The sequence below is a fragment of the Clarias gariepinus genome, chromosome 10 (assembly GCF_024256425.1).
Source record: "Clarias gariepinus isolate MV-2021 ecotype Netherlands chromosome 10, CGAR_prim_01v2, whole genome shotgun sequence".
Classification (NCBI taxonomy): Eukaryota; Metazoa; Chordata; class Actinopteri; order Siluriformes; family Clariidae; genus Clarias; species Clarias gariepinus.
Window position 1 is genome coordinate 1,944,469 of NC_071109.1, and position 12,194 is coordinate 1,956,662.

Consider the following 12,194-nt stretch of genomic DNA (forward strand, 5'->3'; position numbering starts at 1 on the left):
TTATTTCAATCTACTCTTCCTCTATTGGATTGGACCACACGGCCCAGCCTTCACTCATTTACATTTACATTTAGGCATTTGGCAGACGCTCTTATCCAGAGCGACTTACATTTTTATCTCATTATACATCTGAGCAGTTGAGGGTTAAGGGCCTTGCTCAAGGGCCCAACAGTGGCAACTTGGTGGTTGTGGGGTTTGAGCCTGGGATCTTCCGAACCGTGCATCCACACGTGCATCATTGAGCCCTGGCCGCCCATGACTCTGTCGCCAGTTCAACGCTTTTCCTTCCTTGGATCACGTTTGGTATGTCGTGACCACTGCAGACCAGGAACATCTGACAGGAGCTGTAGTTTTGGAGTCGCTCTGACCCAGTCCTCTAGACATCGCAATTTGGTTCTTGTCAAAGTCACTCAAATCTTTACGCTTGCCCATTTTTTCTGCTTCCAACACGTCAAAAGGTTCGCTTTCTGCCTAATATATCCCACCCACGCCCAGCCGCCGGTGTGATGAGATATTGAGAATGTAGCTACTGTGAGATGGGCCAAATTTTAATGGCTAAACAACTAGAAAAGAGATAAACATTTTTTAAATATTATTTAGATATTTTCTAATTGTTTAGTTAATCTGTGGTTAAGTCTGGCTAAAGGGGTTAAAAGGTTTTTGAATGGAGGCAAACAAATAAGACCAACCTGGTGATTCGTTTTTCACAATCTGAGGAACGATTCTTCATTCTGATCATTTGATCTGAGATCTGTGATTTTCTCCACGATGCCTCTTTCTGTTCAGCCTTGAGCTACATATGACTTTCATTATTTATCATGCATGCTATAAAGAATCATCAGGGAAAGAGAGGGGGGGAGGGGGGGAATATGGCCAACACATTGCTCGTCAGCTTTACAAGCCTTTGATCCGCCGTCACTTTCCATCTCCAGCATTACAGAGAGAGAGAGAGAGAGAGAGAGAGAGAAAGAGGGACGGTTCGGTGTTTCGGGGACGCTGCAGAGGCTCGGGTCTAATCTCATTTCTCGAACCTGCTGTGTGTTTAAATATTCAAAAGCTTTTCACTTTCTGTGTGTGACTTCATGCAAACACACTCACTTCTGACTCACTTTCTAACAAGCTGGGAGATGCGAGGAAAATAATTTCATTATGCTGTAATGTAAAGTCTTGTTCCTCACAAGGCGAGGCTTTTAATCAGTATTAAATTTGAGAAAACTTACAGTTCCACGGCCTTACTGTACCTCTGACTTAGACACATCGCTCGCACTGGAGACTCCTTCCATTGATGATACAGAAACACATCTCTCCTCACAGAAAACATTACCATAGCTGAAATCCCTTTATGTGGAGAGTGAACGCATTAATGTAAGTCCAAGATTCTGTTACAGAGAATTAATCAACACCGTCCGACCAATCAGAGCGCAGGGATCAGCAGTGATGATAATGATGATGATGATGATGATGATGATGATGTAAGCTTTATTAAGGCTTCCTTAATGTTTGTGCGCACTTCTGTACATGTGTACAAAATGCTCGCTTGTGCTTTCACTACAGAGATCAAGAAAAATCAAGAAGAAAAGAGAAATCAGAATGAGCAGCGCGTTCCCCAGAGAGAACATCGTAAGGCCTTTCATTTGTTTCGTGGTGAGATTTATATTTATATGTATCTAATATCCAGTAGCTAAGGGATTACAGATGTTGAAGCCACCAGCTCACATCACAAGGAGCCGGTCATGCCTCTCAACGCTTGTTTAGGATTTAATTCTGATTTAATGCACAACACTCGTCAATCCCACTGATTCAAAATGTGAAAAAAATATAATACAAAAGAAAAAAACTATGAGAAAAAAGAGACGGAGCAGTGATGATGAGGATGATGACGATGATGAAAAAGTGAAAAAGTAGGGAGACGCTGCCACCTGGAGGACAAGTGAAGCTGCTGAGGTTGATGAGATGTGTTAGTGTGTGTGTGTGTGTGTGTGTGTGTGTGTGTGTGTGTGGGTGGATTCTGCATTTGAGATCACACCAAGACATTTTCTGCTTGAGGAGCGTGCTGCAGTCTGCACCCTTATTAGTGCTCATTAAACACTCTCAGCCTTAATGACCACACACTCGAGTGTGTGACAGACAGGGAGTGAAAATGAGGACAAGTGTGTGTGTGTGTGTGTGTGTCTCTCTCTCTTTCTCTTGCCCTCTCTATTTCTCTCTCCTTCTGTGGCTCTGGGTGTGTGTCTCTGGCTGTCAGTGTGTGTGTTTGTTACATGAACTAATCAGTGATCTTTTTATCCTGACATATTTGTCTGAAACAGATTTGTGTATGTGTGTGTGTGTGTGTGTGTGTGTGTGTGTGTGTGTCTTTACTTTTCCGCCCCCATCTCAATTGCAGTGTCTCGGCAATCTTCCTGGAACTGCTGTTGCATAGCAACACGTCTCACACACATTCCCGAACATGTCCACATCCCTGTGTGTGTCTGTTACTCACACCAGACTAACGGAGAGATGGACAGGCAGGCAGACAGACAGATGCTTAGACAGACAGGCAGATGGTCAGAGGCGTAGACAGACAGACGGACAGACAGGCAGTCAGTGCTATTTAGACAGACAGACAGACAGATATAGATATGCATAAATCAGTGGACAAACAGAGAGAGAAAGACTATATATCCCTCTCTTTATCTTTATCTCTTTATGACATTACTTCTGTCTGTTTGTCTGCTTTCAGTCCCTCCAATCACTCAGTCTGTCTCCTGTGTGTCTAGGGCTCTGTCTGTTTTTCCATCTGTCTCTCCTTCTGTATATTCCTGTCTGTCTATCTTTCTATCTGTTTAACTGTCTGTCCACCTGTCTCCCTGTTTGTCGAGTCTCTCTCTGTTTCTTTCTCTCCCTCACTGACAGGCCACTTTGTAAATGCTTTGTGATGTTAATTATGTGCCCTATCTTGTATAGAGAAAAGTGTATGTGTGTGTGTGTGTGTGTGTGTGTGTGTGTGGTCTGGGACATGCTCCTGCAACAGTCATTTAGAGCAAATATATGGCGTTATATTCCTGCCACAATTCTGAGCGCGCGGTTTGACATTTTGAGAGCAGACAATGCACTCTATGCGCGTGCAATGTCTCCACTGCGCGCTCAACAGCTCGATCCTGCGCGTGCAATGTCTCCCCTGCTCGCTCAACATATTCTCCGCGCACGCGCGACTTCTCGATTCTGTGCGCGCTCGACTCTGCCTGCACGCGTGCAACATTTATTTTCTGTGCGCGCTCGACTCTGCCTGTACGCTCACTCAACTTTGTCCAGTGTTACAAAACTGCCACAGAACCAGCCAATCACAGACATCCACACACTACTTCTGATTGGCTGTTCCTCCTCTATCAGCTGGCAATATCGACCGCATAACGCATACTATAATTTGTATAGTGCTTTTAAAATGGCCATTGTCTCAAAGCAGCCTTACAAAATCAAAATAAAATGATAAGAAATTTAAATTATATATAATTATATAAAAATAAATTATATAAGGGAAGCAATGTAAATAAAGTTTTTATTCATAAATATTATAAACAAATATTATAGTATTTATTTTTTATTTAATGAAGTATTAGTATATACCAGTTTCGTTTGCCCATTGTGTGTTTTTATTTACGTACCTAATTACGTTACCATATAGCTCATTGTTAAACTACATCGACTAAAATTCAAATCGGATAACTTTACTTATAAACCTTTATTTACAACGCTTCCGTTAAGCGGTCGATAGTAGTGCCACTTGATTGGTGGAGAAACAACCGATCAGAAGTAGTGTGTGGATGTCTGTGATTGGCTGGTTTTGTGGCAGTTTTGTAACACTGGACAAAGTTGTGTGAGCGTACAGGCAGAGTCGAGCGCGCACAGAAAATAAATGTTGCACGCGCGTGCAGGCAGAGTCGAGCGCGCGCGGAGAACATGTTGAGCGAGCAGGGGAGACATTGCACGCGCAGAATCGAGCTGTTGAGCGCGCAGTGGAGACATTGCACGCGCATAGAGTGCATTGTCTGCTCTCAAAATGTCAAACCGCGCGCTCAGAATTGTGGCAGGAATATAACGCCATACAAATAGAGACGAGAGAGAGAGAGAGACAAGGACAGAGTCAGAACACGCCTAGGAGCGAGGACAGTTGTACAATTCTATCAGGTTTCTGTCCTGATTCCGTTACACACACGCACACACACACACACACACACACACCGTTGCTGATGATTAAACTCATCAGCAACTCAACTTAACTCAACACGCACACACACACACACACACACACACACACACACACTTGTAAACCGAACTGGGCTTACAAGTGTGTGTGTGTGTGTGTGTGTTGCTGATGAGTTTAATCTCATTAAACTCTTCCTTAGTTTAAATGAAATGTGTTTACGATGATCCTATAACAAATAAAATAAAACCAATGTATATTTCATAAATGATTTATTAATGCATTAAATTAAGTTACATACAAAGTCATCATTTGTAATTTAATCAAAAATATAGATTTTTTTAATAATAGAGGTACTATTCAATAAAAATAGCTTCATGTAAGTGTTTATTTATTTATTGGTTTTTAATTGTTTTTCATGAAGTTTATTCTCATGTTTCAGGACAAATCACTGATGACAGTAAATACAATGCGTTAGTCACCTGTCAGCGCATGCGCAGTCGGCGGAACCTCAGACTGACGCTCCTCGTGCCTCAGCCGGACTGTAATCAGTGTGACACACAGCAAGATGGCGGCGTACAGGCGCGCGCCGGGGTCGGAGCGCTAGTGTCTTTATATTTCTGTGTGTAGTTAAGAGTTTTGTGCTCGCGCGTTGTGACTGACTGACATGGCGGCCGTTAGAGGGTTTTATCGCTCCGTCCGTCTACTGCTCGGGCAGAAACACACCGGGACATGGAGCCGGGACATCACAGGTCACACACACACACACACACACACACACACACACACACACACACACACACACAGCACTGGGGTTGGATAGGGATTTATCTTTTAATGGTGTTATAATTGACTCATTAATACACTAAACAGGGGACACAAGCTGTTATCTCACACCCTATGTAGTGCACTTACAGAGACAGGAAGTGGCTGAAACATGGAGTGCACTACATAGGGGTGATGTAGTTCAGGTCGCTCCCTAGGAAGGGCACAGGATGGCCTGCCCTCTGTATCACCCTGTATGTACAGAGTATTAGGGCTGAGAATCATAAGATAAACATAAACATCACCGAACGACATCATCACGATACCTCAGTGTTCATTCTGTTAATATCACCAGAGCACCAGGCGGTGTCGAGGGTTTCATTCTGATTCGGTTACAATTTAACACCTGGAAGTTTTATATCACATGTCTTTATTCGACATGTGAACTGAAAATCTGAAAATGAGTAATTAAATGTTGTAGGGCTGCAACTAGCGATTATTTGAATAATCGAATAATCGGTCAGTTATTTTTTCCCCGATTGACCGATGAATCGGATTAAAACAAAAAACAAGAAAAGCGTTCATTTCCAACCCTTTATTCAACAGAACTAAAATCTATAAAATAAAAACTAGCACAGAAAAAATAGACATGTATGTTTTACATCTGCTAAATATATACAGTAAACCTTGGATTACGAGCATAATTCGTTCCAGAAGCCGGCTTAAAAACTTAAAATTGAAAGAATTAAAACACACTAACGGAATCACTGCTGTAAAGTAAAAATAAAACTAATTAACCTGCACTTTACCTTAAAAAAGAATCGCAACAGAGCAGTGTTTCTGTGTAGAGCAGAGAGAAAGAGAGTGTGTGTGTGTGTGTGTATATGTGTAGGCACGGTGTCCAATGACGCGCGCACACACAGACATACACACACACACACACACACAGCAGGCTAAGCCTTGAGCAGAGAGAGAAAATGGATCTTTAACCTCTTTAATGAGACTTGCTTTTACTTAACACACACACACACACACATACAGACTTAAAATATAATATGTTTTACACACACACACACACACACACACGTGGTCACAGTGTTATAGTAAATAGTACAGACAAAGGCACAGATGTTGATTATACCAGTAAGAGACGCGCACTAAGACCCAGCAGGGCAGACATTTACCCGGTTACGTATTTCTCTGCCTCCGCCATGTATCTTTCCTTTACACCCGCTCGTTTTTTAAATTTTTTTTGCTCCGCCCTGTCTATGAGGCGCCGAACTCTGCTAGCATCAATGCGCGAGACCGAGTGTGTTCACTTCACTCCGCGCTCAACTAAAGTTTTTTTTTTTTAATAATCAAATGTCTCCGCGTCGCGCGACACAACGAATCGATTATGAAATTCGTTGCCAACTCTTTTAGTAATTGATTTTTATCGATTTAATCGATTCATTGTTGCAGCCCTAAAATGTAGCTCATTCCTTATAACATTAGTTTTCTCTCTTAAAAACCAAGTGCAGCGTTTAAACACTACAAACTAACTTTAAATACAAGAGTTTAACATTTAACTTTAAATTAAATTAAACACAAAGCTAGACTGTTACTGAGCAGCGCGTGTCTCTGTCATCCGTCATCATTATTATTTTTTAGACAAATTCACTCCTACCTCACAGGATCCCAATGTGGAAATAGTCACTACGTTTTACCGCCTTGAACACCTCCAGAGTCTCAAAACTCAAGTTGACACTGAGCGCATGGGTTCTACCGCACACGAATTATGAGACGCTTATGTTTGTGACTAATCGAATGTGAACGTACTTTTTAATAACCGGTTTTGGAGTCGGTGTGGTGATATGTTAATCCGCACACAAAACAATCACGATTTCCCCTTCTCTACTACATAGTGTACTAAATACTAAACAGTGTCATGTGTAGAGTGTGCAGTGCACACGGGTCAGTGCTTGTGTTTTACCCTCTGAAGGTTCAGGATGGCTCTCATGCAGATCTTGTGGATCTGTGCAGATTGTGAAGTGCACTAATGATGGACACACACACACAGGCTGTTTGTATTTCACACTTTGTAAATTTGCACTCAGGCTGTGTTTCTGTACTTTAGGTACTCGGAGTCTGAGCAGAGCTGCAGCTGATCCGGTGCCGGAGATCCAGAACCAGAACGAAGACGTCAGTGAGACGTTTGTGAACCGAAACCCCAGAAACCTGGAGCAGATGGCTGTCGCTGTGAAGGACAGGGGCTGGGCCACCGTCTGGCCCAAAAGAGAGTACTACCACAGGTGTGTGTGTGTGTGTGAGATAGAGAGAGAGATGTAGAGAAATACATCTTGCGCATGAAATATACCATGTGAAGCATCTTTTGGGGAGCAATTTGACAGATTATTGCTGTTGCTGCTTCTTTTGAGTTTATGAGTGTTCAATGCAATACCGCCACCTACTGGACTGGAGTGTGGTGCAAGAGGTTGGCAGAAATTTATTAGAAATTTATTTAGCAGCCTGAGACAGAATCAGACAGTAAACATTAGAGCTACATTACCATTAGAGCATTACCCCATGTTCGTACAGATTTCTTCACCTGTTCATTTTACCCAGACGCTCAGTATCAGAGGTGGAGTGTCGGTGCGTCTCTGCTCCGTGATGCTCCTCTCTCTTCTCTTCTTGTTATTTCTTTTTCAGACTGGTGTTTTTACTCGTTGAGGATGGAGGTGTCGAACTCATCCTCAGTGTCTTTCTTCTTCTTCTGTCTCAGGTTGGTGTTGAAGCGCTCGCAGCATCACGTGTCAGCGACGGTGTTTTCGGTAGACTCAGACGTCCCGGTGCTCACGTGCTCCACGCAGGAGTGGGCTCTGAAGAAGCAGCTGAGCTCCACGTGCTCGGTGGCGGCGAGTCGCGCCGTGGGAGACGTCCTAGCTCAGCGATGCCGTGAGGCCGGAATCACGCGCCTCTTTTACCGCGAGGTTCCCTGGAGCTTCCGCTCAGACGCCGTGAGTTTCCTCCCTGTTATTATTATTATTATTATTATTATTTACCCTTTAGCACAGAAAAAATTATTTCTTACCAGCAATGTGATGTAAAATGGTTTAGATAAATAATATTTTCAAGTTTAAAATAATTATTAGTAATGAAATAACTTTACACGAGGGGTTCTAAAAAAAACAATTTTTTAAGGATTTATATGACACTTAATTTATTCTTTTGCATTAAGCTGAATATTTGTAATAAACTACTTTGATATTATCTTTGGAATAATAATAATTAGAATGCTTTATAAACTTACTTTATTGTCTACATACTGTATAAACAGTCTAGAGTATCTGGATCTTTTTTTTAATTCACATATTAATTTTCTGTATCCCTCATGATCTCCTTCATATGAGTCATAACCAAGTTAAAAAAAAAACTTATAAAAAATATTTATTTTTAAGAAATATCTGTATATTTCTGTTATATGTAAAAAGTTTCATATATTTTAATTTATTTAAATTCATTTTAATCCTTTTTTCCTTACTTTCTTGATCAGGATTATAAAACATTAATTCAGAAGTAACTAATCTACAGTGTTCTTAGTGCTGGTTATTATTATTGGCACCCCTGGTTAAGATGTGTTCTTAGGCTTCTAATAAATGTTTTATTTAAACATATAGAACCACAATGAAAAACAGAGGAAAATCCAGCCTTTAACTGAAGTACGATTATTCAGTGGGAAAAAATCCCACTTTAAGATTTTAATTTTTTTTACATGAAATCATGTGTGCCACAATTTTTGTCACTCCTGATGTTAATACTTCATACAAGCCCAAGACAACACTTAATCTCCTCCTATAACATTTTCTCAAGATTGTAGAACACCGATAGAGGGATATTTGACCGTTCCTCTTTGCACAGTCTTTCTGGATCATCCAGAGTCTTGAGTCCTCCCTCATGCTCTCTCCTCCTCAGCTTGAGGTCTGCGGACTGAGATGGCCATGAGAGGAGCTTGATTTTGTGTGTGCAGAACCATGTGTAGATTTCACCACGTTTTGGGTCATTATTCTGCTGAAAGACCCAATGACGACCCGTCTTCAGCTTTCTGACAGAGGCCATCAGGTTTTGATTTAAAATGTGCTGGTATTTTGAGGAGTTCATGATCCCATGCACCCTAACAAGGTTCCCAGGGCCTTTGGAGGAGAAACAGGCCCACAGCAACACAGATCCTCCACTATGCTTCACAGTGGCCATGGGGTGCTTCTCCACATACTCATCTTTTGTTTTACGTCAGACCCAGACAGTGTTTGTTACCAAAAAGCTCTATCTTAGTCTCACCTGACCACAGCACACAGTCCCAGTTGAAGTCCCAGCAAACTCCAGACATTTATGTTTGTGATTGTAGGTGAGAAAAGGCTTTTTCCTTGCATTCCTCCCAAACAGTTTGTTGGCATGTAGATAGCATCTGATGGTTGTCATGGAGACTTTTTTACACCAAGATGCCACTCTTTGATGCACTTCTCTAGCAATGAGCTTTGTAAATTTTTTTTTACTTCTCTTTATATCCTCCTATCTTGGTGGCAAGATAAACTTGGGTTCCTTGTCCAGCCTCGTTTTTCGCTGTTAGTTGTTTTAAACTTCTTAATGATTCCTCTTACTGTAGATATGGATAAGTTTAGGTGAGCTGCTGTTTTCTTGTAGCCTATGCCTGACTGATGAAGGTCAACACACGTCTGCTTTACCTGAATCGAGTGTTCTCTTGTTTTTCCCATGTTGAGTAGTTCCCATCTACTTCCCAAGAGTAGATAAGAGAAAGACCTCTGTCATATTTATACCACAGGGAAACAGGAAGTCATAAATTATTAATTAAATGTTTCTAGATACTCTGATCAATTTTACAGTAAAAATGGCAAAAATGCTCGTTACATTTTTTTTTTTTTGGGGGGGGGGGATAATAACTTTTACTTCATTTAAGTTAAAGGTTAGATTTTTCTACAATTTCCACTGTGATATTAGGCTTCTGCAATAAAAAAATATATTAAAAGCCTTAGAACACATTATAACCAGAGGTGCCAATAACTGTGACCAGCACTGTACCTTATTTATTACACACAAAAAAAATACTTTGTTAAAAAACCTTTCTATATCAAATATATTTTCTCTGTGAGATTAAATAATTTAAGTCTCTATAATTAATTGTTAAAATTTGACTTTTATCGAGTCAATTCTCATATTTTCTCTGAAATGTTCCACCACTTCGGTGCTGATTATTTTTTCCTAATGTTTCCTTGCAATGCTATTTTTTCCTTCCAGAATTCCTTTTTCGAGGTGTTTAAAACATACAGAGCAAAAATTTTATTAAATTGAGTTTTGTATTATAATAATCTTTTATACAGTGAAGATATGATTTAGATTTAAATAATATTTCTGACTCTTTAATCTGTTTTAGATCCAGACGTTTTGGACGGCCATGAAGGAGGGAGGCGTGCTGCTCAGCGAACCCAAACGCAAATTTATTTAAAAGTTTTTTTTTGTTTTTTTTTCTAATTAGCCTGAAGCTCTGAATAAAGATCTGTATAAACATACTGGTGTATTTTTTTTACCTTAAGGTATTTTAAGTAATTAATCAATTTAATTAGTTTGACCTTTCCCGTGTTAGAGTTTGTATAGTGTACACTATTAATATTTTTATAAACATTTTTAAATCAAATTAGATGCAAGCAGTCACAGGATCAGCAAATCAGCTCACAACAACTCTTTTAATAAATTTAGATTTATTTTTACTACAGCAAGGACGCATACACACTGTAGATACATCAGGAAAAGATAAAACACTGAGGTTGCCAGATTAGACTTGAAAACCCTTTTAATTAAACTAGTTTATTTCCCCTTTACCATTGGAACTATAAATACACTTATTATCTGGCAACCCTGTTCGAAATGCATGTGAAAAGAAAAATTCCAGACCATATAAGAGCGATAAAAAAAAAAAAACAGGCAACAGCATTAATATTTAATACCTGATCTCTGACCTGATATCAATAAAAACAGCATCAGGATTAAAAGGAACAGACATGGCACTTTTATTCCTGTTATTTTCACATTCCACAATTCTTTTTCCATCGTCTCAGCACACCTATGGATTTTATCCAGCTTTTTGTTCTCAGTACGGTGATTTTGGCTTCAACCTGGCAACCATCTGCATGTTTAACACACAGCACAGTAGAAAAAAAAGGAGAAAATACTGCATGGAAATAAAAATACAGTGATACACACTCGCGCATAATAAATACCCAGGCGATATAAATCCATCCTAAAGCATGCTGGAACACACTCGCATACCAAACAGACATCATACACAATTTAGATACATCCTATAGTTTATAAAAACACCAGAAAACATGATGTTTTGGTCCAGACCGAAGGCACTGAGACAGGAGGATTGTGGGACAGAGAGTCGACCTGCTACAGCAGAGACGTCACAATTCAGTTATGGCACGTGTGCGTTTATTCTGCAAGTAACACTCCGCCTTACAGGCGTCATTACAGCACTTAAAGGATTCCCCCCCCCTCCCCCCTCCCCCCCAGGTACAGAACCGTTACATTAATACTTCGGTTCTGTGCAGCAGAACTGAAACACATGAAAAAAACACATCTTACTGGTGTATGACAGATGTTACCATGAGTTCGGCCCAGAAAATGCAATATGCAAGTTAAATGTTAATAAAACGTGTAAATGATTTTTGAAAAATTAAAATTCCCATCAGATTAATAGATAAAAGTTTTGCAAAAGTTTTTTTTTCCCATACCAATGTTCATATGTTGAAAAACACCATTCGCCTGTAAACCACCGAACACGATCATGGCACAGAAATATTTAGCCACACCCACAAAACCCCATAAAAGGCAAAGAGTCAAAAATGACACCTAAACAGCTTTCAGTACTGCAGCTCAGCCACTTAAGCATGTTCACTATTACAGACACACAGCGACTCCTCGTCTTTTTATGGGTGCTATTACTTTTGTCCTCGTTGAATGGCCTGAATAACTAGTCCTATTTGTATTTACTTATGGATTTGCTTCCGGTTTTAAATCATTGAATCATGAAATTAAAATAGGAGTTTGTTAAATAGGTGTGTATTTAAAATATATTAGTTTATAAAATCTCAGTACGTTATCGACAATGATACAATTTGAAGCCGATCAGTCACGTGGCTTCACAAACTAAATCCAAATTAAAGCCTACGATACGAATGCTTTTGTCCCCCGA

General features: G+C 40.1%; 1 protein-coding gene across 1 annotated transcript; it reads left to right on the plus strand.

Moving 5' to 3' along the window:
• Window positions 1-4,744: 4,744 nt before the first annotated feature.
• On the plus strand, window positions 4,745-10,509 carry mrpl18 (mitochondrial ribosomal protein L18). Its single transcript, XM_053505340.1, has 4 exons — window positions 4,745-4,935; window positions 7,065-7,239; window positions 7,710-7,944; window positions 10,374-10,509. The coding sequence occupies exons 1-4, from the start codon at window positions 4,851-4,853 to the stop codon at window positions 10,443-10,445; spliced, it is 567 nt and encodes a 188-aa protein (XP_053361315.1). The 5' UTR covers window positions 4,745-4,850; the 3' UTR covers window positions 10,446-10,509.
• Window positions 10,510-12,194: the final 1,685 nt, after the last annotated feature.

What these genes read in the sequence shown, in the direction of transcription:
- mrpl18 (XM_053505340.1), top strand. Translation starts at nt 4,851, where the DNA reads ATGGCGGCCGTTAGAGGGTTTTATCGCTCCGTCCGTCTACTGCTCGGG. An exon ending in ATGGAGCCGGGACATCACAG is followed by an intron (nt 4,936 to 7,064) that starts GTCACACACACA and finishes TCTGTACTTTAG; the next exon opens with GTACTCGGAGTCTGAGCAGA. An exon ending in AAAAGAGAGTACTACCACAG is followed by an intron (nt 7,240 to 7,709) that starts GTGTGTGTGTGT and finishes CTTCTGTCTCAG; the next exon opens with GTTGGTGTTGAAGCGCTCGC.